The 23,894-nt window shown below is 49.5% G+C and overlaps 1 protein-coding gene across 1 annotated transcript; it reads right to left on the bottom strand.

Annotated features, from left to right (window-relative positions):
• Nucleotides 1–5,386: 5,386 nt before the first annotated feature.
• Nucleotides 5,387–8,920, bottom strand: FAM43B (family with sequence similarity 43 member B). Its single transcript, XM_061601029.1, has one exon. It carries the CDS (start codon nucleotides 7,931–7,933, stop codon nucleotides 6,755–6,757), a length of 1,179 nt encoding a protein of 392 aa, XP_061457013.1. The 5' UTR covers nucleotides 7,934–8,920; the 3' UTR covers nucleotides 5,387–6,754.
• Between the last annotated feature and the right edge of the window lie 14,974 nt (nucleotides 8,921–23,894).

Raw genomic sequence — 23,894 nt, 5'->3', positions numbered from 1 at the left:
ACGTCCTCGTTGAACAATGTAGATCCAGGGTATCTTAGGGACCACTTGAACCCTTAGATCCTGGCTCAATCATCTGTAGGAGCATCGCTAATTGTCCCCTAAGTTGGCGGCTCATTTGACATCGACACAAAACTGAGCCTTCAGTGTTATTTGCCTGCTCCTGGGGAATGCCTTGCCGATAAGAGATTCAGCAGGCACCTTCTGTCTTAACTTTCAAACACTTGCTGAAAACTTTTCTTTGCCGCCAGGCTTATGCAGACAATTAAAAAAAACAAAACATTTTCCATAATAGTCATCTGGTAATCTCTTTTAATTTTTGTGTGTTTTTTTACTGTATTATCACCCTGGGCTCCTTCTGAGAGAAAGGAAGGGATATACATTTAAGAAATAATCAAAATGAACCAGACTGAAGCCATTTTAAAAATCAAATAGGCCAAATTGGGGTGGAGTGTCTCTCAGGTTTATAGGCTTGCAGCCAGCCTGCCAACAATATATACCATCCGTCTTCTTGATGGCAAGAGTGTATTGCTTTTAATAAATCATAATTGCAACAGCCACTGGATCGCAATGCTGCCTTTCCTGCTCTCAGATGTCTGCCGACTATTTAATATTTATTGAACTCCTGTAGCCGCTGTCTGAAAACTTAAACACTGACATGAAGGGCATTGCCAATTCCAAAATTATCATCATCATCCAAATATATCCCTTGGAGTTCTACCGTACCTGCTCATTTTTTCCAAAGTGGATCTGTTGTTGTTATGTGCCTTCAAGTCGATTTCGACTTATGGCGACTCTATGAATCAGCGACCTCCAATAGCATCTGTTATAAACCACCCTGTCCAGGTCTTGTAAGTACAGGTCTGTGGCTTCCTTTATGGAAATCAAGCCATCTCTTGTTTGGCCTTCCTCTTTTTCCACTCCCTTCTGTTTTTCCCAGCATTATTGTATTTTCTAGTGAATCATGTCTTCTCCTTATGTGTCCAAGAAGGGATTGTGGCTCTCAGCCCTAGAAAAAGATCTGCTCGGCGCGACCACATTGAGCAAGCAAGCAAGCATGGCGATATTTGGGGGCAATAAGTAGACAGCGAGTGAGATGAGATGGACATCAGAGGAAGCCTTGCAGCCTTTCTACTGTATAAGCCAGGGGGTAATGAACATGGTGCCCTCTAAATGCTGTGGTACTCCAGCTCCCATCAGCTCCAGCCAGTATGGCCAATGGTCAGGGATGATGGGAGTTGTAGTCTAACACCTGGTGAGCACCCTGGCGCATACTGTGTAAGTACACTGTACAAGCTGTCTTGAACTGAGTCAGCCCAGAAGCGTGGGCTGGGGAAGGGCCGTAGCTCAGTGGCAGAGCATCTGCTAAAGTCCCAGGTTGAGTCCTCAGCATCTCCAGGTAGGGTGCAGCCCCTAGTATGAAACCCTGGAGAGCCCTTGCCAGCCAGTATCACCAATAGTGAGTTGGACCAATCATAGCTTCCAGTGTTCCCCTTCTCTAAGACTGTCCTGCTCAAAGCAACCCTGTTGAAATGAATGGCCACGACTAACTTAAATTCCTTTATTTCAGTGGGCCTACTCTGAGCAAAACTTAGTTGGTTACAACCCTACATTCAGTTCTCCACATTTCCACATCAGTTTGTGATTTCTTTTAAAGCCCTTATGAAAATTCGTCAGTGCAAATTTCTCCCAGTATACACATTTTGCCACCCTGGGCTCCTACTGGGAGGAAGGGCAGGATATGAATCAATCAATAAAAGCAATTTCCCCTATTATAATGCATTCATGTATGTTATTTTTACTACTATAAGCACACTTTACCCTAGTATGTGCCTTTTTGTACGCATTACTTGGCTGGAGTAAAATCTGCAAAATCTGGAAACGCACAAGTTTCAAAGGATGGCTATGTTTTGGTTTGCGTATGGTTGTTTCGGAAAGTGCAAATTAGGTAGCTTTCAATGCAAACTTAATTAAATTTCTCCTCCATTCCTGCTTAGGGGCAGCCAAGCAGCCTGCATTTTCCTGACAGAGCAAACCAGAGGAAAAAGAAAGGAATGGAACTGGAGGGAAATCAGGTCAGCCCTATTGCACTCACCTTGAGGGTGGAGATGTTAGTGCAAAGAACAGAAATAACTAGGGTCCCATACGTGATTCCGCCCCACCACGCTACCGCAGGAGCAAAACCCAAAGACAAAGCCAGGGAAGGCCCATACTCAGTGGTGGAGCTTCTGCTTTGTACGTAGAAACAGGTAGGACTAGGAGAGATCCCCATCTAAAACTCTGGCGAGCTGCTGCCTGTCAGAGTGAGCAATACAGATGGACCCTTGGTCTGACTTGGACTTCCTATGACCTATGCAATGAGCTTGCACAAGATTGCTGACCCTGGAAGGAAAAGCAGGGAAAGAGCAAATAGCTAGCTGGGCTACGCCATTTCCTCCCTGCCAGATGTGGCTTGCGTTATACCAGCGATCCTCTACCCCCTTAACCCTTTTTCCTCTTTGGATGGGTTTTTCTATACATGAGTTGCTGTTAAAAATATGGAGTCATTTCCAAAGCAGGGTTCAGCTTCCTTTCCATCCCTATCTGCCGCCTGTCCCCTGCATATCTTCAGATGAAACGCATAAAAAGAAAGGGGAGGGGAAGAAACATATTTTTCTGCACACCAAATTGCATGGCGTCATCATCATGCTTTTCCTCTGTCACAGACCTCCGCTTACGCACACACACCCCTCTTGCAGTTCCATTTTTTCCTCCAGTAATTACTCACTAACGCTCTCCACTCTCCAGAGATCTCACAACACAAAATGGGATGATGCCACCCACGTTCTGTGTTCCGCCTCCACACAAAGAGCACACACAATCATCCTAGGCAAACGTGTCTCCAGAGAGCCGAAATGGAGAAACGAGAAGAAAAAACAAGGCAATCCACCTTCACCAGCAACTATGAGCCTACGAAGCTGCCGTAGCACAATTCCTTTGGTCCATCCAGCTCAATATTGTCCACACCAAGGCTGCGGACCTGTGGCCCTCCAGACGCTGTTGGACGCCAAAGCCCATTCGCCCCAGTCAGCACGGTCAATGTTCAGGAAAGGTGGAGTTGCAGTTCAGCAACAGCTGGAGGGCACCAAGATGAAGAAGGCTGGCCACTGACCGGCAGTTCAGGGCTGGTTCTCCACAATTTCAGCCAGGATGCTTACCCAGCCCTATCTGGATATAATGAGGATTGAACGGGGGACATTCTATGAGGCCTCCAGAGCTTCAGACAGGAATCTTTAGGAATGTAAGTAGAGCCCCGTAGCTGGATCAAGCCAAAGCCCCCCCCCCCAGTCCAGCATCCTGTTGTCACAGTGGCCAACTAGATGCCTCTGAAAAGCCCCACAAGCAGAACCTGAACGCAACAGCATCCTCCCCATTTGCAATTCCCAGCAACTGGTATTCAGAGGCAAACTTCCTCTTGACAATGGAGGTAGAGACTCAGCCATTGTGGTGGATAACTTTATCCTCCATGAATTTGTCCTGATCGTTTTTAAGCCACCCAAGTTGCCTTATGGAGCAAATTCCAGAGTCTAACTATGAGCTGCATTAAGCTGAACCTTTCCATATTCAGTTTCATTGGATGGCTTCAAGCTCAAGTATTATGGGATAGGGAGAATTACTTTCTGCTGTCCACTTTCCCCCGAAATACTTTCCCCTGCCCACTTTCTCCCCACAATGCATCATTTTATACACCTCTATCACAGTCCCCTCTCACTCACCATTTTTAGTTTTTAGTCCCAAATGTTGAAACCTTTCTTCATCACAGGGGAGTCACTCCATCCCCTTGATCATTTGGGTCACCTTTTCTGGCCCTTTCCAGCTCTTCAATAGCCATTTTGAGGTGAGGCAGACAGCACTTAGTATTCCAAGTGCAGTCTCACATAGGGATGGAGGAGATGATCTGCTAAATCGGACTTAGTACGGGATTTTGACTGAATCCGTCAGTCCGCTGTCTTTTTGGACCAGTATTGATTTCTTGCGGCAGGCTGCGGCCGTAGTCAGCATACCTTTTCCCCCCTGAATTCCCCCCCCAACTTTACGTAATTACAATCGCTATTATCCGTGAACTTCCATGGATTTATGTAAGTATTTATGTTAAAAATACGTATTTTTTTTGGTCACAAAAAAAACCCCACCGGCAGATTGAACCAGCAAGTGCAAAAGCAAGCAGAAACCAAAAAAGGTGGATTGGGATTGAACGATGGATTATCGGAATACAAGCAGATCAGAACTAGGCAGCGAACCTCATCCCTAGTCTAACTATAGATTTGTGTAACTATGGCAATGGCAGTTTTCTTTTCAACCCCTTTCCTAGTGATCCCTCACACAGAGTTCACCTTTTTCCCCACCTGCCGTACACTGGGTCAACACCTCCACCAAGCTATCCCGTGACCTCAAGGTCTCGGTCCTGGTCAGTCACCTCCCAGCTGTACCTGGAGATATCAGGCGTAGGAACGTCTGCATGCAAAACAGGAATATCTGAAGAAGGCCATTGGTCCATCTAGCTCAGTATTGCCTACCCTGACTGGTTGGAGGCGTTTCATAGAATCATAGAATAGTAGAGCTGGAAGGGGCCTATAAGGCCATCAAGTCCAACCCCCTGCTCAATGCAGGAATCCAAATCAAAGCATTCCTGACAGATGGCTGTCCAGCTGCCTCTTGAATGCCTCCAGTGTCGGAGAGCCCACTACCTCACTAGGTCATTGGTTCCATTGGTTTTGGGCAGGAGTCTTTCTGCACCCTACTTGGAAATCCCAAGGACTGAACCTAGAACCTTCCATGTGCAAAGCATGTGCTCTACCACTGAGCGATGGACCCTCCCCCAAACACCAATGCAAAACGTTAGCAGGAATCACATCCTACAGTCCGGAGTCCCAAATACAAATTTCTTCCCAGAACGGAACCAAAGGAAGTTTTGCAGTCAACAATACCCCAGACGTGATAAACTTAAGCCCATTAATTTCAGTTGGTTGTATCCAATGTTAGTTCTACTCAAAGTGCACCCACTGAAATTATGGACATGACTAATTTAGGATTGTTGTTTTCAGTGGGTCTACTCTGAGTAGAATTTAGTTGGATAGAACCCAATGGGATCTACTCTGAATGACTTACAGTGCAATCCAATACACGTCTACTCAGAAGTAAGCTCCATTGCTTTCACTGGGACTTACTCCCAGGGTAAGTGTGTATGGGGTTGCAGCCTTAGTTGGATACAACCTTCTGACACCAATATGGTGTCACTCGTCCACAGATGCTCCCCCAAATTCTTCTCATCCACATTTCAGTTTTCCAAACCACCTACTTTCTGAACGGGTACCGATATATCAGAATCCTCTGTGGTTTTGTGCTTTATTGTTATTTCAGAGTTCTACAGAATTCAGCATACACTGTTAACCACAGTTTTCAGTTCCTTCCTCTCTTTTCTGCCCTCTCCACATCATTGATGGACATGTGCACATTGATAAGACACCTATTGAATCCAGAGTCTGTTTTTGTTTTTTCCTGGGTGGTTACCAACATGCAAGAAATGAAAGAATCAAAACCTGCTGCAAAATGGGTTAGGGGCTCCGCCAGGGCCAAATGAGAAGCTGCTGGATAAGGGGGGAGGCGCTGAATTCATCCCATGGGTCACCAGTTGCCTATCCTTGCCCATGGCTTTTCACTGTGTGAAACCAAGAGGGCTAGAAACCCAGTCTGTTTTTAAATGGGTGTTTCAGGAATTCGATTCCTTGAAGATTCTCTGCTTTGAGTAAAGGCCAACCAGATTCAATCATGCACGCACACACACACACACACACATGGTTTAATTTACTTTTTTTAAAATGTGCAAGATTGAATCTGGGTGGGCCCTTACTCAAAGGACAGAATCTGGGTTTTCTGGACACAAAATGTGTTACTTTGGGGGCAGGGTATTCTGGGCTAGTGAAAATGTGAAAATGAAATGCAGTGGACTTGAGACCCCAAATTTAAATCCCACCTCCAGCTCCAATATTAGTTGGTGGGAAAAGGAGTTATTGCTTCTAAAGAGTGCCCCATGTGGCCTCCCAACCTGAGACAGGTTCCCAAAATCGGATGCCCAATATGATGTCACACACAAAAACCCCTCACTGGAGCAGTGGGGGATGCATGCAAAAACATATACAAATTCAAAAGGTGAACACTCTTTACATATAAATATCTGTACAGATACATACATACACACAATTTTTTTCCCTTTAAATTTTTTTTTCTCCTTTGCCACTGAAACCTGCACAACCTCCCAGCCGTCGGCAGAGATGCTTGCTAGATTCTCTTTCTCTCCTATCGAGGTCATAAAATGTACAGGATCCCACCCGCCTGAGATCTTCACAGCGATGTTGCAAGAGACGTCAAGCACCAGGCCTCCAACGGTCATTGAGCAGGTTGGCACAGGTTGACATGTCTCTTAAGCAGGGAGGAGAAGTCTCAAAGGGTCCACAGAAGATGGTTAAGGATGGCTGGAAGGATCAGTTGATTTGGTCTAAAGAAAAACTCGGCCGTAAGGCGTCAGCTAAGTAGTATCAGCACATCAACAATGTTTATCAGCTGGCAAGGACAAACCATTCCGCTGTGTGTAGTCTCTCGGCCCTGGATGTTCAAACTAGGGAACACAGCAGGAAAGAGAACATGTTCCAGACACCCACTCCCTCAAATCCATCACCAGGAAGTCTGCAAAAAAAAAAAAATCATGGTTCCAGAATCCTTACGAAGGCAAGCAAGATGGCTCTTTGGGGGGCTCCAAGGATGGCGAGTCCTCCCGGCGGAGGGGGGCTCTCAAAGTGCAGATCCTCATCTCACGGACCAAGGCCAGCACCTCAAACCTCTCCCTGCATTGGACCATTTTGAAAACGTGAGTGGTGGCAGGGTTGTGGCTGGGGATTGTGCTGTCAGGAGTGTCGGCTGCCAGGGCACCGTCCTGAGTGCTGATGGAAAGGTGGATGCCCCTAGTACTGGTGGCAGCGCTAGGTGCGCTGAGGTTGCTGCTGGCACAAACGAGCACGTTGGCTCCAGTCCTGTTATTCACAGAGGTAGTAGCACGGCTGCAGAAGGTGTTGGAGGCCCAGAGGCCCTCTTCCTCCTTGCCCCGTTTCTCCTCCTCTTCCTCCTCTTGGATGGAGCTCAGCCTGGGGGCACTGCGGTTCCTGTCTGCAGGAGGCTGATAAGGGCATTTGCAGTTCAGGAGTTTGCGAAGGGGCACCAGAGGGATGATGGCCTCCCCCAGGAGCTGTTGCTGGACACGACGGGCATCGTTCTGCCTCTTGAGCCGCTTGAACTCACTGAAGGCTGAGCGGGAGGTCTGGCAGAGGAGCAGAGCCATGGCGTGGGCCTTCTCCGCCTTGGAGAGCAGGACTGCGTGGCACCGCAGGACCACTGCCTTGTTCTTGACTTGGTGCCTGTAGACCCAGGCAAAGACCTTCGGGTGGCGCCCGTCGGTCCCGCAGTAGGTGATGCGGTGCAGCAGGTAGGCGTGGCTGGGGCGGCGGGCCCCCTTCTCACAAGGGCTCATGCGGATGCCCTGGGGGCCCAGGGTCAGCTTCATCTTGGTGCTCCTGCCCCCAAACTCGCTCTTGGCCCAGATCTTCTCCACCGCCGCATCGGTGCAGCCTTCCCCCTTGGCCTGCAGGGTGACAGCGTTGCCCAGGTACCAGGCGGTGTAGGTGGGGTCCTCCTTGTTGAGCTCCACTTTCCTCCGCCGGCCACGGAAGACACTGCCCAGGCTCTCCAGGGGGCAGGCGGGCCAAAGGTCTGGGCAGGAGCGGACCAAGTTGGAGAGCAAGGAGGCGTAGCTCAAGCCGGGATCCAGGCTCTTGCCTTTGGCATTCCCCTCGCCTTCCTCCATCAGGACAAACTTGCTCCGACGCCAGGGCAGCATTGCAGCCATGGGGGCGGGGGTGGGGCGGAGGCGCCAGCCAGGGCAGGCGGCCCCTGGGGAAAGGAGGTGCTAGCTGTGCTGGGAGGCCGCCAGACCACCGCCACCCTCTCCGATTCCTTGCTCTTAGCTAGTCTCCTGCCCACAGAGAAGAGCTAACTCCTCATTTGTCTCCTGGAGAGAGAGGGAGAGCCCGATCCTCCCCTCAGAGCCCTTTCCCCGATCCTGGCTCTTTCTGGCAGGGATCTTCCCTCTGCACCTAGCTGGGCACGCTGGCTTCCTGGCACACCTGCATGTGGGAATGCTGGGGGCATTCCCTCCCCCTCCCCTCCCTTACAGACACCACTTCGGCTGGACCACCTCCTGCCCACTGTAGTATTGTGGGGGTGATCTCTCTGTGTGTGTGTTTGGGGAGCCCCGATGCCTTAGCTATCTAGAGGGGTGCAGCACTTGGGGGTGCATCGGTGGCGGCGGGGAGGAACGGCTCCTTCTCGGCTTAGAGTCCTTCTGCCCGCTGGTCCTCCTTTCCCAGCCAAACAGCCGCTGCTACTCACCCATCGGCGCCTGCCTGGGGTGCCCCCTCCCCCAAAGAGAGCCCTGGCCCCGATCCTTCACCTCGCCCGTCCCTGTGCTAGCCTTGCCTCTTCTCGGAAGCGCCTCCCGGCTCGGCTCAGCCCTGCTGCCGGCGAGAAACCGCGGTCGTAAGAGAAAGAGGCGGCGGCGGCGTGCTTGCGCGCTGCTCCGCCTCCCTGGCTTGCCCGCCCGGCCGCGCGCGCAGCCCTGTGCGCGTGATCCAAGCGCTGTCCGAGGCGGGCGCGCGATTCGAGCGCTCCTCCGGCCCGCCCGCCTCCCTACACGTGTATACCAAACGCACGTGGGAAACAAGCTCGTCTCACCATCGGTTTCCCCGCATGCCTCAGAGCGATATTTTGGGTGATGGTGGAGAGGGGGCGCCAAAAGAGAGTGGTGGTGGTGGTGGCGGTGGTGGGGAAGAAACACCAGCTGGCCTTTCCCGCCCGAGAGGCTGCTGGGCTTTGTAGGTCCGCCCCTCTTCTCTCCGTCACGCCCGCTTGTCACCACCCTAGAGCAACCCTAGGGGTCAGAACCCGCGATGGTCCTGTGGAGACCGAAGGATACCTTGTGTGGTGGGGAATGGGCAGGAGTGTAGTCATCCAGGCGCTTGGGGGTCTTAGACCTCTTCCTTTTTTGGAAGCAGGGTCTCTATGTCTCCAGCATCCTGTGAGCCAATAAGTATGAAAGGGGAGTGTGTTAGCCAGTGAGAAGAGTCTTCTCACATGCTTCCTTGGGTATTGTCCCCACACGGTAGCAGACTGGCAAATTCAGAAGTGCAGGGTCCCTTCATGTTATTCATAGCCATGCCCCCTCCCTGTTTTTTTTTTTTTGCTGCGGGGTTGAAAATGTGATCCTTGTTAATGCCTAGGAGCCAATAAGCTTGAAAGGGGAGGGTGTTAGCTCCTGAGATGAGTCTTCTCAATGACTGACTCACCCCCTTTCACTCTGGTTGGCTCCAATCAGGAGGAAAGGACAAGGAAGCATGTGAGAAGACTCTTCTCGGTGGCTAACACACTCCCCTTTCATGCTGATTGGCTTGTAGGATGCTGGAGACATTGGGACCCTGCTCCCCAAAGGTTAAAGGGACTAAGACCCCCCCTGAGACCTCACATGATTACTCCCCTGCCTACACACCAGGGCTGTTGAGTCTTCCCCCCCCTCCAGATGTGGTTGGACTCCCAATTCCCATTAGCTGCAGCCAGCGGTCAGGAAGAGTGAGAGCAGGATTTCAGCCACACCTGGAGAACCACCACCCCTGGCATAAACCAGGAAGGAAACGCTGGAGCGGTGACTTATACAGAGATTCTGTCAGGCTCACAGTACTTTTTGACTGCTCAGGCTGCAATCCTATTCCAAAACTCGATGAGCTTACTTCTGAGCAGGCCTGCGTAATATGGCACAGCAAATGGCTTCGCTTTTCACAGCAGACTGACCATCGTGCAGAGGGTCCGGCAAGGAAAACTCAACCGTGGAGGAAGTGTCAACCTGTTGGACCTCTGCCTGCCTGTATCCCCAATGGCCCAGGAGCTGTGCCAGGGGACAAGAAAAAGAGAAGCCACCTCCTCTGCACACATCAAAATAATGACAAATTCATCCGTTGGGTGTGCTATGTCAAAGCAACGGTGTCAGAATTTGCATTGCTATTAATAAGATGCAACACTCTTCACTCATCCAGGACCAAATTAGCTTGTTCCAAGCAGATGTCTTTTCACTGTGCGTCACACTTTTCAATCGTTTGCAGGTCTGAAGCTCCCTAAATGAAAAGGGAGGTTGGGTGGGATCATTTTCATTTCGGGTTTTGAAGACGAGCTTCCGAGTTCACACAGGGGCTGAACACTACTAGGGTGGTGTTTGTAAAACTCCTCTCCCTCATTTCCCAGGATTTGGCCACCAGCACTCATTTCTTTTTCTCCTCCCGCACCCTTTCAGATAGCATATATACTATACTAGACAAACAGCTGGTATAGCACAGTGGGGAGGAGAGCCTGGCTGGGAGTTCAGAGTCTGTGAGTTCAAATCCCTGCTCGTGTCTCCTGGGTGTCAAGGGCCAGCTAAAGATCACGCCCACGGTGAGTGGCTCAGGTGTTACATGCCCTGCAACCTGTGCAGCCGTGGGCAAGCTGCAGAGTCCCAAGGCGCCCAGTTGCCCCCCAGCTGGCAGCTGAGGACAAGGAAGGGGCTGGCTTGTGCAGGCAGGCCCTAGCCAGCTGGGGAGGACTAGCCTCAGAGGGAGGCAATAGTAAACCCCCTCTAAATACCGCTTGCCATGAAAACCCTATTTCTAGGGTTGCCATAAGTCAGGATCACCTTGAAGGCAGTCCATTTCCATTTTTTCCATATACGAGACAAATAATCTGACGGAACAAGACAGATCCCTGTGTTCCTATATTAAGAAAAATGGTTTTCCCTTTGGGGGAAAGGGATGTAGCTCCTTGGTAGAGTGCCTACTTTCCATGAAGAAGGTTCAGTCCCCACTAGCATCTCCAGGCAGGACTGGGAAGGACCCCTGCGTGAAACCTTGCAGATCTGCTGCCCGTCAGTGTAGACAATTCTGAGTTGGATGGACCAATGATTGGACTTGGCATAAGCTAGCTTCCTCTGTTCCTATGTCTCAGTGGTAGTGGTAGTCCAGTGAGGGGTGCAGCCTGGGGGGAAGGGATGTGGCCGAGAAGAATCCTGGGGGCCGATACAGAGGCCTGAAGGGCCACTCTTGCCCCAAGGCCTGAGTTTCCCCCATAGAATTCTTCAACAAATATGTGGAGGACATTCTGAGAGCAATCTTTTCGGCGCCTTTTGAAGACTTTCCCCTTTCAACAAGCCTTTTATGTAGAGACCTTATGCCAGTCTGCGTCTATGTTGGAATTGCGATTCAATTTTTTTTAAACGATATGTTTTTAACCCTTTTTAAAAGATGCCTTTAAAGCTTTAAAAATGTTTTTAAAGTTTATTTGTTTTAAGGTATTTTAAGGTCTGTTTTTATGATGTTTGCCGCCCTGGGCTCCTGCTGGGAGGAAGGGCAGGATATAAATCAAATAATAAATAAATCAAATCAAATAAATCTGCAAAACTGCCTTCTTTTTCTAGGGGATGGACCGGGGGGGAAAAGCAAATGTCTCCTCTCTAATCAAAGCAAATGTTTTTCCGTGGCGAGAGCAACATCGAAACATACGAATCTGCCTTATCCGAAGTCCCGTGTAGCTCAGTATTGTCTACACTCTACACCGACTGGCATCTGCTCTCTGGGTTTTCAGGCCCTTCCCGTAAAGATATAGCAAGATTCTAGTCCTCATTATTCCAAAGAAAGGCTTGATTTAAATAGGAAGCTGCCTTACACCAAGTGAGACCTTTGGTTCATCTAGCTCATTGTTGCCTACACTGACTGGCAGCAACTCTCCGAGGTCTCAGACAGGGGGCATCCCCTACCCTACCTGCCCATATTGTGGTTTGAACCTGCAACCTTCTGCATGCAAGACATGTGGACTACAACTGAGCTATGATCCTTCCCACAGAAGCTAAGTAAGAAATCAAATCATGCCGTTTCCCTTGCTATAAAAAGAGTGATAATGCATCTTTCTTCTCAGGGATGCTGTGAAAATGAATTCATGAATGTTTCCAAAGAGCTTTGGAAGAGAGAGAGAAACAGAGGCAGCCATTTTTTCTTCTTCCCCAAGAGTCGCTGGTATCTAAGCTGAGTTTCTTCCAGGCCTAGTAACGAGTGTTGATGCAGCAAACGATGGATGTACAATGTAACCCGGCTAGAATCATAGAATCATAGAATAGTAGAATTGGAAGGGGATTATAAGGCCATTGAGTCCAACCCCCTGTGCAATGCAGGAATCCAAATCAAAGCATCCCCGACAGATGGCTGTCCAGCTGCCTCTTGAATGCCTCCAGTGTCGGAGAGCCCACTACCTCTCTAGGTCATTGGTTCCATTGTCGTATGGCTCTAACAGTTAGGAAGTTTTTCTGATGTCCAGTCGAAATCTGGCTTCCTGCAACTTGAGCCCATTATTCCGTGTCCTGCGCTCTGGGACGATCAAGAAGAGATCACAGCCCTCCTCTGTGTGGCAACCTTTCATGTACTTGAAGAGTGCTATCATATCTCCCCTCAGTCTTTTCTTCTCAGTGCTAAACATGCTCAGTTCTTCAGTCTCTCCTCATAGGGCTTTGTTTCCAGTCCCCTGATCATCCTTGTTGCCTCCTCTGAACCTGTTTGCATCAGATTGTTGCTTTTAAAGTCCTTGTTGTCACTCTGAATATCAAAAGAGGTTGAGGTCACCCCCAGAATAAGGAACAGGAAATTCTGGGCCACAGAGGCAATGCAGAATGCGGCTGAAGCCATTGCAACAAAGATTCCAGAATTCTTTGACAATCCGCATTGATTTAGGACTTGCCAAAGGGCCGAATGCACAGTGCAAACCTGTTAGCTCCACAGAACTGTTTCTGTCTGTGTATCTGCGTATGTCTGTGTGTCTCTGTTGTTTGGTAAATAATAAATAGATAAAAAAAACATGCTTTTTTAAAAAAAAAATCTATCTCAATCTTCACAGCAGAGCACCCACAAAGAATATTGCAACCAGCTCGAACCCCAGCTCTGCTTCCCCTCCCCACTGTTCCAATGGCTAGACATCCTTCAGGGGATTTGGAGGGCCATAGCTCAGGGATGGAGCACAGGGATGGGTGAGAATTTTGATACAGTTTGCATTTCAAGAAGAATTTATCAAATTTGCAGTTTCCGAAACAATATGAGAGCGGAAACACAGCCTCCTTCGAAATTTGCATTTATTAGAATTTTGGGATGCAGTTCGCCAACTAAGCAACAGTTACAAAACTGCATATATTAGGGGCAAGTGAAAATAAAATGCAGAAAGGCATGATGTGATGAGAAACAGCTTGCAAATATGTGTTTATTTGGAGAAAATCGTGCTAAAATAGTGGAGAATTTTCGTGAGGATTTTAAAAAAAATTATCAGATTGCTGCTGAAATGTAGAGGACTGAATTTAACATTAGAGAAACGAGAAACAGAGAGAACCGAAATTGACAGATCTTCCCATCCCTAGTGGAGCATATCATGTGCATGCAAAAGGTCACAGCTCCAGTAATTGGCACTTCAGTTAGTGCGATCTCTGGTAAGGAGGTTTCTGGGAAAGACCTCTGGAGCGCACGTGCCAAGATCTAAGATAGGCCTTGCCAGTCAGCATAGGAATCTGTGAAGTTGTTGGACTGCAGATCCCATCGTTAAGAAGGCCTCCTTTGATCCAGAAGTCTTTAACGGTGGGTCCGTAAGTGACTGTGGAGGCTAATCCTAGATCCACACAACCTCCCACAGTGAGGACATAGGTTTCACGGGACTTTTGTTTTTGTTTTGGAAGACGCCTGTGTGTGAATTTGTTTTATGTGGGGAGATCGGCGCATGACGATCAACACACAATCTTGACAGAAAAAGGCTTTGATCCAATGGCCTTGATATCAATGGTTTGATACCACGCCGATTGGAAGTCTTTTATCTGCTGCAGCCTTCATCCGCCTTGTGTATGTAACATACACATTGTTATCCTCCGCCTGTTCTGCCATTGAGGACATTCTTGGATCGCTCTTTGTCTGGTTCCTCTCCCTTGACCTTACCGCCATGGGTGACCCTACTGGGAGTACATGACTCCCAACGGCATTGCTCACAGGGTTCATTGGAACCCGCAAGCCCACTTGCCACTACAAGGTGACGATCCAGCAAGGGGAATCATAGAATAGAGTTGGAAGGTGCCTATAAGGCCATCGAGTCTAACCCCCTGCTCAATTCAGAAATCCAGCTTAAAGCATCCCCAACAGGTGGCTGTCCAGCTGCCTCTTGAACGCCTCCAGTTTTGGAGAGCCCACCACCTCCCTAGGTCATGGGTTCCATTGTCATACTGCTCTAACAGTCACAAGGTCTTCAACTAGTTCGTCTAGCATCCTGTTCTTGCAGTGGCTGACCAGATGCCCTCCAGGGAAGCCTGCATCAGGGCCTGAGTGCAACAGCAACCGGTATTCACAGGCACCGTGCCTCCGACAGTGAAGGGAGAGCATAGCCATTGCGACCAGTATCCTCTTCATGTAGGTGGGAGCCAAGCTAGTAAGTCACGCCATCTAAATGTTTCTAAGGGATCCACAACAGGCAATACTAGGGATAAAATAGAATCAGGGGTTTACTAAGAACAGGCTCCAGAAAACTCAAGCAAATAGGGGCTGTTGCAATCAAAGCACTTGAAGGGACCTCAAAGGACACTGAGGGCACCTTCTTCAATCTGAGGTCCCCAGAGGTTGCAGGACTACAGATCCCATAATCTCTGACCATTAGCTACACTGGCTAGGGATGACGGTGTTATGGAAATGAGCAGAGTAACTCAGCGGTCCGAGCTGTGTGTGTGGCAGTGGGTGTATTTAGCTAAGTAGCAGGCTTTTACCCTGCATTTAGATCACTCAGACTTAAAAATAAATGGACTGCCTTCAAGTCAATCCCGACTTCTGGCGACCCTTTGAATAGGGTTTTCATGGTAAATGGTATTCAGAGGTGGTTTTACCATTGCCTTCCTCTGAGGCTGTGAGGCAGTGACTGGCCCAAGGTCACCCAGTGAGCTTCATGGCTGTGTGGAAATTCGAAACCTGGTCTCCCAGGTTGTGGTCCAACACTCTAACCACTACACCACACTGGCTCTCTTAAGACTTAGTGTCTCTTGAGACTTACGACTTAATAAAATTCAAGAGGGAGCTGGACAGCCATCTGTCGGGAATGCTTTGATTTGGATTCCTGCATTGAGCAGGGGGTTGAACTTGATGGCCTTATAGGCCCCTTCCAACTCTACTATTCTATGATTCTATGAAAAAAGCTACTTTATTTATAGAAATGCATACCTAAGTTCTAACTAAGTTGGAGGCGCAGTGCCCAGACGTGGGTATTGCCCTCATGGCTCAGGAGAGAGAGCAAAGACAAAGATGTCTCCTCTCTCCTCGGACAGTCGAAGAAGACGACCAAGGAAGGAGGGGCAAGTCAGCTTCCCTGAACATATCAGTTTACAATGGAAGGAAGTTAGGTAGAGAAGAGCACTAGTAAAGGTAGGCAAGTCTAGCCAGCTGGAGGACCCGAACTCTATCTTCCTTCTGGAATACACACAAAAGAACCCAAACAGGAGTTGGTCTTGTCCCACTTCCAACAGATGGGAATTGTCATTCAACAACATCTGGGGAACTCTGATCTAGTTCAACCCCATTGCCACTGTAGGAAATCAATTGCTACAAGCATCCCTGATAGGTGGGCATCCAGCTTCTGGTTAAAAACCTCCAACCAAGAAGAGTCTGCCATCTTCTGAGACAAGTCTGTTCCATCATTGAACAGTTCATAGGACCGGAAAGTTCTTCCTAATGATTAGTTAGAATCCCCTTTCTCAGCATTTGAAGCCGTCCGTTTGGCTCCTGCCTTCTGGAGCAACAGAAAGCACAGGTTGTTCCATTGTCTATGTGACAGCTCCTCAAATACTTGAAGACAGCCATCATATCACATCTTAATCATCTCTCCTCCAGGCGAAGCATAAAGTTGGAGCAAATGCAGTCACGACTAGTTTCTCCCTCTGTTCAAGTTGACCTGGATTTTTATTGATTTATAAAACATTTAAGTTACCTTTCCAATGCAAAAAGCAGGGGTTGGGGGGGGGGGCAAAGTGTGATGACACAGCATGCATCTATGGCCTGGAGTCATTGCACATCTCAGAAAGGAGTCTTCTCTTTAGGGGTGTAGTCATCCAGGGACTGGTGTGTGTGTGCCTTAGATCCCTTACGTTTTTGGGAGCAGGGTCCCAGCAGGGTCCCTATGTCTCCAGCATCCTACAAGCCAATCAGCATGAAAGGGGAGTGTGTTAGCCACTGAGAAGAGTCTTCCTTGACCTTTCCTGCTGGTTGAAGCCAAGCAGAATGAAAGGAGGTGGGTCAGCCACTGAGAAGAGTCTTCTCTTTAAGATTTTGTAAATAAGAAAAGCTACTTTATTGATAGAAATACATAGTTGCTAGGAAAAGCATCACTAGTTCTAACTAAGTTGGAGGTGCAATGGCCAGGCTTGGACATTCTCCCCATGCTAGAGGAGAGGAACAAAGACCAAAAAAAAGTCTCCTCTCCCTCAGCTGGCTGGAGATGGAGAGTTTGGAAGTGAGGGCAGCTCCCTGAGAGTATCAGTTTACAATGGACGGAAGACAGGCAGCGGAACCCAAGTAAGAATAGGCAGCCTAGCCAGCTGGAAGACCCTTTCTCTATTTCCCTTAGGTAGGCAAAGAGAACCAAACGGTTTCCAACACTTCCAACAGTTGCAAGCACTTGCACAGACTCCTTGGGAGAATTTGCTAATCCTGCCTTGGACCCAGCGGTGGCTGGTATCTATTGGAAGTGACCGGATGGAAGGCAGGGAGGCCAACAGTAGGGGGAGCCAAAGCCAACATTGTTATATGCCTTCAAGTCGATTACGATTTATGGCGACTCTATGAATCTTTTTTGGATATATTCATAGGGTTTTCTTGGTAAGAGGTATTCAGAGGTGGTTAACCATTGCCTTCCAGTAAGCCGGTGGCACCCAGTATTCCCAGACGGTCTCCCATCCAAGTACTAACCAGGCCTGACCCTGCTTAGCTTCTGAGATCAGACAAGATAGGGCATGCTTACAGTAGGATAGCCGTAGCCCACTACAGGCTCTTTAGCCCATATCCTCTTGTCTGCTGAGTTCTGCAAGGGGAAAAACTGAGAGTGGGGAGGAGGAGGAGGAGGAAGCATACAGCAAGGACCCTTCTCCATGCTGGTTATAAGTAAAAAGGCAGGCAGGCTTGGAGGAATCAAGATTGAGGTTGGTGGGTCAGTGCCCAATTTGCTCTAATCGGCCAGTCTCCACTCCTGGACCCTCAACCTGCTGTCTCCAGCCCTGTCCACCGACTCTGGCAGTGACAAAAATGGAAACAATTCCTCTTATCAGAGCTTTCATCATGTGTACCACTTTGCCAAAAAAATGGAAGATCTGTTCTCAAGTTCAGAATGGCTCCTGTGCTGCTCTGTCTGGTTCAGTCAAAGACAGCTCTCCGCCTCTTGTCCCCAGGGGGTGTTGCTAGGAGTTGAGTTACAGGATGGGGCCCTGAATCATTTCTGAGTGCCCTGAGTGTTTGTGGGTGTGTAATGAATTCAGGGGAAATTCAATTGATGGGTGATCTGGGCTACTAGGTAGGATATTAATTTGAGGAAATTTATTGAAGCTGACTTTATCTAGAGATTTTGGAGGCCAATGAAAGGGAATTAAATGTATTTGGGGCAAGATCTGTTGAGAAACTGAGGGTAAACAAACAAATCTGAGGTGGGGTGCAAATGAACTGGAGAATTTATCTGAAGTTATATATCTGGGAGCCTTTGGCCATTCATTTATATACTGCTTACATGCCCAAAAGGTATCTAAGTGTTCCACGGCTTCTGAGTTCTGCCTGAGTGCTTAAAATACAAATATAATAGGTGTGTGTTTCAGCATTTCAGGGATCGTATTTGTCCCATCAGAGCCCAGTTTTGCACCCCAGATTTTCTAACCGGATACATTTCACTGCAGTACTCAAACGAAGTGATCTTAAGCTGTGCTGGTAGAAAGAGAAACCGGTGAACTTGGCTGGGGTTCTTGCTGCAGCCTGCTCTCAGTCGTACAACTGCAGATGTTAGTATTCTGTGCCATGGACAGATATTGCTGATAGCAATCTGCCTGTTGGGCTAAGCTGCTTTTAGTGAAAGCCATGCTGCACGGGCAGGAATATATCTGGGGCCTTCATCCCCTCCTCCCCCAAACTGCCAGACAGATCCAATATCCTTGCTCTACCATACTTGTTTCCACCATATTTGGGGGCCTGGTGTTGGTGGGGACTAGGGGTGGGGGAGAATTTGCACTTTCCAAAACAATATGAGAACCAAAACATCCATCCTTCAAAATTCACACGTATCTGAATTTTGCAATGCAGTTCTCCACCTAAAGAATCTTTACAAAAATGCATGCATTAGGGGGAACGTGTTCTTTAAAATAAATATATTCATGAGAATAACATGAAAATCCATTATATTAGGAGAAATTGCTTCTGAATATGTGCATACTAGTGAAAACAGGGGGAACCCCCCCCCCAAGATTACAAAGAGGCAGCCAGACAGCCATCTGTCGGGAATGCTTTGATTTGGATTCCTGCATTGAGCAGGGGGTTGGACTTGACGGCCTTATGGGCCCCTTCCAACTCTACGATTCTATGAAAAACAATTTGCTTATCCAAATATACCAAGAAGAACTAAGAGCCCCAGTGCCTAGGGCAGGGTATAATTTTTTTTAAAATGTACATGTACTTTCAGAATGTAAATACAAACTTCCTTGCATGTCTCATGAGATTGCATTTAGTTAATGAGGATGTGTGCGTAGGAGATGGGATGTGTACTAGACCCCTCCCCACAAAAAAGAAGAAGCTTGGGCCCTGATCAGAATATGTTAAGATCATAAACCTATGGAGTTTGTTATGCTGATGCATCTTTGCAAGTGAAGCGTCTCTTCCTCTATTAGTGAGTGCAGGGAGTGAGTCCCGTTCTGCAGACAACTTCTGTTAGGAGAATCGGACAGAGGCCTGCCAGCCCGCACTAAGTCCCTGGCATATCTGCGGATGTTCCCATAAGTGCTTACAGCAGGACGTAACTGTGCGGACTGCCCTACCAAAGGCATTGATGTAGGCCATAGGGGTGGCCCTCTCCGGGGGCACAGCACAGTTGCTGCATCTGCTGTAACCAGATGGTACAGGAGGGACTTCTCCTCAGCATGCCAGTTTGGTTCATGCCACTTACGGACATCTGTGGGGGCGTTGCAGCCAGAGGGGCCTTCCCCAGGATCAGCCATGGCTGCCAAGAGAGAGTCCCCGTGTGACTGGCTGACGGCGCTCACCAAGATGAGAGCGACCGGTTGGATTTATTTATATCGATGGAGTTCACATATGCCGCTTTTCCACAGCACCCTGTGCCCTTACGGCAAAACGTTCCAATTGCAAAGCACAAAACGTGATAAATTCAAATAGAACAAAAGCCAACGACTTAACAAAGAAGACAAATTCAACAAAAGAAATAGTCTAATTTAACTTTTGCAAGCAGAAAGGGGGGGGAGCTAACGGGCCATAGAGCTCCAAGGACTCTTCTTGCTGCTCTCCAAGGAGCCTCCGCAGTCCGGCTTAGATACAGTTCACAGGGGAAGGGTCCTCTCACCAGGCTTGATGGCTTACAACTGCTCCCTCTTCTCTCCTCCAGAGGAGGCCAACAGCAGCAAAAATGAAATGCTGGGAAGGGCAATGATGGAGAGTCCTCTTCACCAGCCTCCTGAAAGGTCCAGCTGCTGGTGCGGGACTCATTGTACTCTCTCGCGTCCCTGCAACCCCCCTCCCACTGCCTCTGTGAACTGGCATCTCCATCCCCTATCCTGTCTCTCCCACATACAGGGCCCCAGCAACAAGCGGGCTCCTCAAAGCTCCTGAGGCCACAGAGCCTCAGCTGATGAGGATCTGCGAGGAATATGACTCTCCGCTGCCAGGCTGCCAGGCAACCAAGGACGAAAGCGGGTCCCCTGGTGATTCTTGCAGTACATTTGGGCAGGCGGGCAGGCAGGCAAGGATGCGATGCACAGAGGATGCAATGCACAGAGGAGGGAGCAACAGCCAGGGATGGCCCCTGAAGCTGCATATGCACTTCCCTGGTCACCAGGCAGTGCCTGAGTCCTATATGGCTTCTTATTTGATCTTTCACACAATATACAAACCAGCTCCGGAATTCTAGTGGAACGTAGTGCAAGTTTAGTGCAAATTTCCGGGATAAATGAGCTGCCTTCAAGTCGATCCCGACTTATGGCGACCCCATGAATAGAGTTTTTGTTGCGCTGTGTGTAATTTGTGTGCTTAATTTTGTTTAAAGCAACACCACAGCAGCAGAGTAACAGCACATGTTGAAATGCGAGTGTGCCAGCGTGTGCGTGCATTTGCCTAAGAAAGCAGGCTTTTACCCTGCATCAGCATCACTGAGACTGGAGACGTAGTAAAATAAGAAAAGCTACTTTATTTAGAGAAATACATAGTAGATAGAAAAGGCATACCTAGTTCCAACTAACTAGCTAAGTTGGAGGCATAACTCCCAGGTGTAGGAGTCAGCCCCATGCTCGCAGAGAGAGCAGACAAAGGGATGCTCCTCTCTCCTGGTCAGCCGGAGGACAAAGGAGTGGAAAGGGCGGAAGGAGGAGGGGCAGGTAAGCTTCCCTAAAGGCGTCATGGTCTAGCAACAGAAGGAAGTCAGTCAGAGCATCACAGGTAAAAGGTAAACAAAGCCTATCCATCTGGAGGACCCGAACTCTATCTTCCCTCTGGAGCGTAAACAAAAGAGCAAAACAGGAGTTGCTCTTGCCCCCACTTCCAACAGTTTTCATGGTAAGCGGTATTCAGAGGGGGTTTACCATTGCCTTCCTCTGAGGCTGAGAGGCAGTGACTGGCCCAAGGTCGCCCAGTGAGCTTCATGGTGGTGTGGGGATTCGAACCTTGGTCTCCCAGATCATAGTCCAACACTCTAACCACTATGCTATGCTGGCTCTCTCCGTGAGAAATGATACCAGAATTAACTTGTTAGCAAGGCTGGGAACTCAGAAGATCTTTGGAGTTTTTCGCCAGCTGCAGCTGCTCACGTGACAGGCATCCCAGCATGCAGTGTGTTCCCGCCCTTTAGTCACACAGGGTGTGTGTGTTGCCTGAAGAAAATTGTACCGGTATTCCAGCCTCAGCGCAGATAGCAGCAGCGTTTCCTACACATACTCCTGTGTCGATACAACGAAAAACATTTTAAAAGTCCGATCCTAAACGGTGAGGGCTTGCATGGCGATGGGAGGAGATCTTAGACCTCCTACACAGTGTGGAACAGTGCGCACTGGGTGAGGGATGAAAACAAGCCATGTGAAAGACAGTTGCGCGAAATGCTGGTATATCGGCTGAAAAAACTGCTGTTCCTTAATGCAACAGGTACTGCAGCGCGAAAGGGATTTTAGAAATGGGGCCGGAAGTGCTACATTTTTAATCCGTTAAACGAATGTAATCAGCCCCATGTGTGACAGCAGCCACAAGCATCGCATCCGCCCTGCCTGCCTCTGGGACCTTGGCTTGCCCGGTCTGCAGTGCCGCCAGTTCTTCCGACTGGCCAGGGAGGCCATCGAGTAGCTGTGCCCCATGCTGGCTCCCCACCTGCAAACCGGCACTGCACCCGCTGGGGGGCCCAGCCTCAAGTCTCCCAGTCTTCCACCAGCAGGTGCCTGTCAGCCTTCCAGGAAGCCATAGAGGTGCATGTGCAGGAACTCGTCCACTTCTCACAGACAGAGGTGGCGCTTGCCACACACAGGGACAATGTCTGCACCCCGACAGGCTTCCTTGCTGCCCTGGGGGCCTCGCATGGCTCATTGGACCCGATCCTGACACCCACAAGTAGGGATGAAGAGATCTGTCTGTTTCGATTCTCTCTGTTTCTCACTTAAATTCAGTTCTCTACATTTCTACAGCAATCTGTGAGCTTTTATTTTAAGAAATCCTCATGAAAATTCTCCACCATTTTAGTGCGAATTTCTCCAAAGAAAGACATTTATGTAGGCAGTTTTGACAACGATTGACACATTTTTGCAAGCCATTGCTCATCGTTTCATGCCTATTATGCAAGTTATTTTCACTCATGTATTCATTTTTCCGCACACTCTCGCCTAACATATGCACTTTTGTAAACGGTGTTTAGTTGGCGAACTGCATTCCAAAATTCTGATAAATTGCAAATTTGATCAATCCTGCTTGAAATGTGAACTGAATCAAAATTCTCACCCGTTCCTACCCACGAGACATTCTCGCATTTACCAGAACCACCACCAGGGCTCCATCAACACGGTGACAGTCTGTGATGCCCAGCGCATGTTCACCTATGTGAGTGGCACAATGCCCAGGACCATGCGTGATGCCCAAGTTGTGAAGACCTCCCTGCAGCCTGACCCTCTGACTAAGGCTGGCTTCAGCGGGTGGCTCTGGGTGAGCAACAATAGGGGTGTGTGGGGCTTTGACCTTTCTCCTCTCCCTCCCACAGTTGACTCTGGCTACCCACTGAGCCCTTCCTGATGACGTCCTACCCAGTGAACATACCTGGCCGCATAGCGCCCTACGACTACGCCCACCGCTCTACAGGCATGGCCGTGGAACATGCATTCGGGGTTCTCGAGTCCCGTTTCCGCCGCCTGCATCACGTGGGGGCTGGTGATGCGCTCCCCCACCTGAGTGTCGCAGATGGTGCTGGCCTGTGCCACGCTGCACAATGTATTGATGGCATGGCAGCTGCCCCTACACATTGAACTGGGATTGCAGGGACTCCTGGGGCCGCAGGAGGGGGCCCGGGATTGGGGGGAGGTGGAGCCTCTTCCCCATCATGGCTGGGACGCACGTGGGGCAGCTGCCCATGATCGTGTTGTTGGGGGGTTAGCCGGCACCCCTGCCTGGCCAGGGAGCTGCTGAACACCCCCTTTCAGCTTCACAGGTCAACCACAGGTGGGATGGCAGCTCTTTGCTCTATCTGCCATCCCTCCACCACCACCCCGGGTGCCTACACATGATGTGGGGTAGCCATTCCCTCCCCTTTGGGCTTCTTCAATCTGGAACAAGGTCCCCCGCCCAAGTCATGGGGGATGGGGAGGTTGTGGGCCCTGGTTTGCAGGGCTGCCATTCCACAGGGACAGGGGGGGCTCCATTGCTGGGAGCAGCCCCATTGCCTTGCAGCCTGTGAACAGAGGGAGGACTGGAACAGCAAGACAGCAGAGAGGTGGTGTGGAGGGGTGGCTGTAAGGGATGTGGGGATGAGAGCCACGAGGAGGATGTCTGGGGTCCCGGGGCGGCTTGTGGCGGGTGCCTTCTCCCACTCCTCCATGGGAGTGGGGCAGTGGGGAGCACACCTGAGGCAGTCTGGACCTTACCGGGGGGCACCACTGGTGTTAGGTCCTGATGCCCACAGTCTGCTCTGCTGGGGCGAGGGACCAGCTCCTGCAAAGCACAGCCAGCAGAGGGCGCGTTGGGCAGAAGGGGTGATTACTTGGAGCTGTCGCCTGCCTCCCTGCGGGCATGGCTCTCCCAAGGGCAATGCCTCCTCTGGCGTTGACAGTGCTGCTGTCACCACCGCTGCCTCCTCCATGGCAATGTGTCTGCAATGCTATTGGAGAGCAGGATGGGCAGTACAAGCTAGCAGTTGGAGGGGCCTCTCCACAACTGGTGCCCCTGACCGCCTTATCTGTGAGGCCGTGGGGTCAGACCCCCTTGCAAAGCAAAGTGATCACACGGAGTGCTTGTGGC

Source organism: Rhineura floridana, chromosome 18, assembly GCF_030035675.1.
Source record: "Rhineura floridana isolate rRhiFlo1 chromosome 18, rRhiFlo1.hap2, whole genome shotgun sequence".
NCBI classification, from domain to species: Eukaryota; Metazoa; Chordata; class Lepidosauria; order Squamata; family Rhineuridae; genus Rhineura; species Rhineura floridana.
The sequence above is the reverse complement of the archived record's forward strand: the minus strand, read 5'-3'. Positions and strand labels throughout refer to the sequence as shown.

Excerpts from the sequence above, each read along its gene's own strand:
- FAM43B (XM_061601029.1), bottom strand. The coding sequence starts at position 7,933 with ATGGCTGCAATGCTGCCCTGGCGTCGGAGCAAGTTTGTCCTGATGGAG.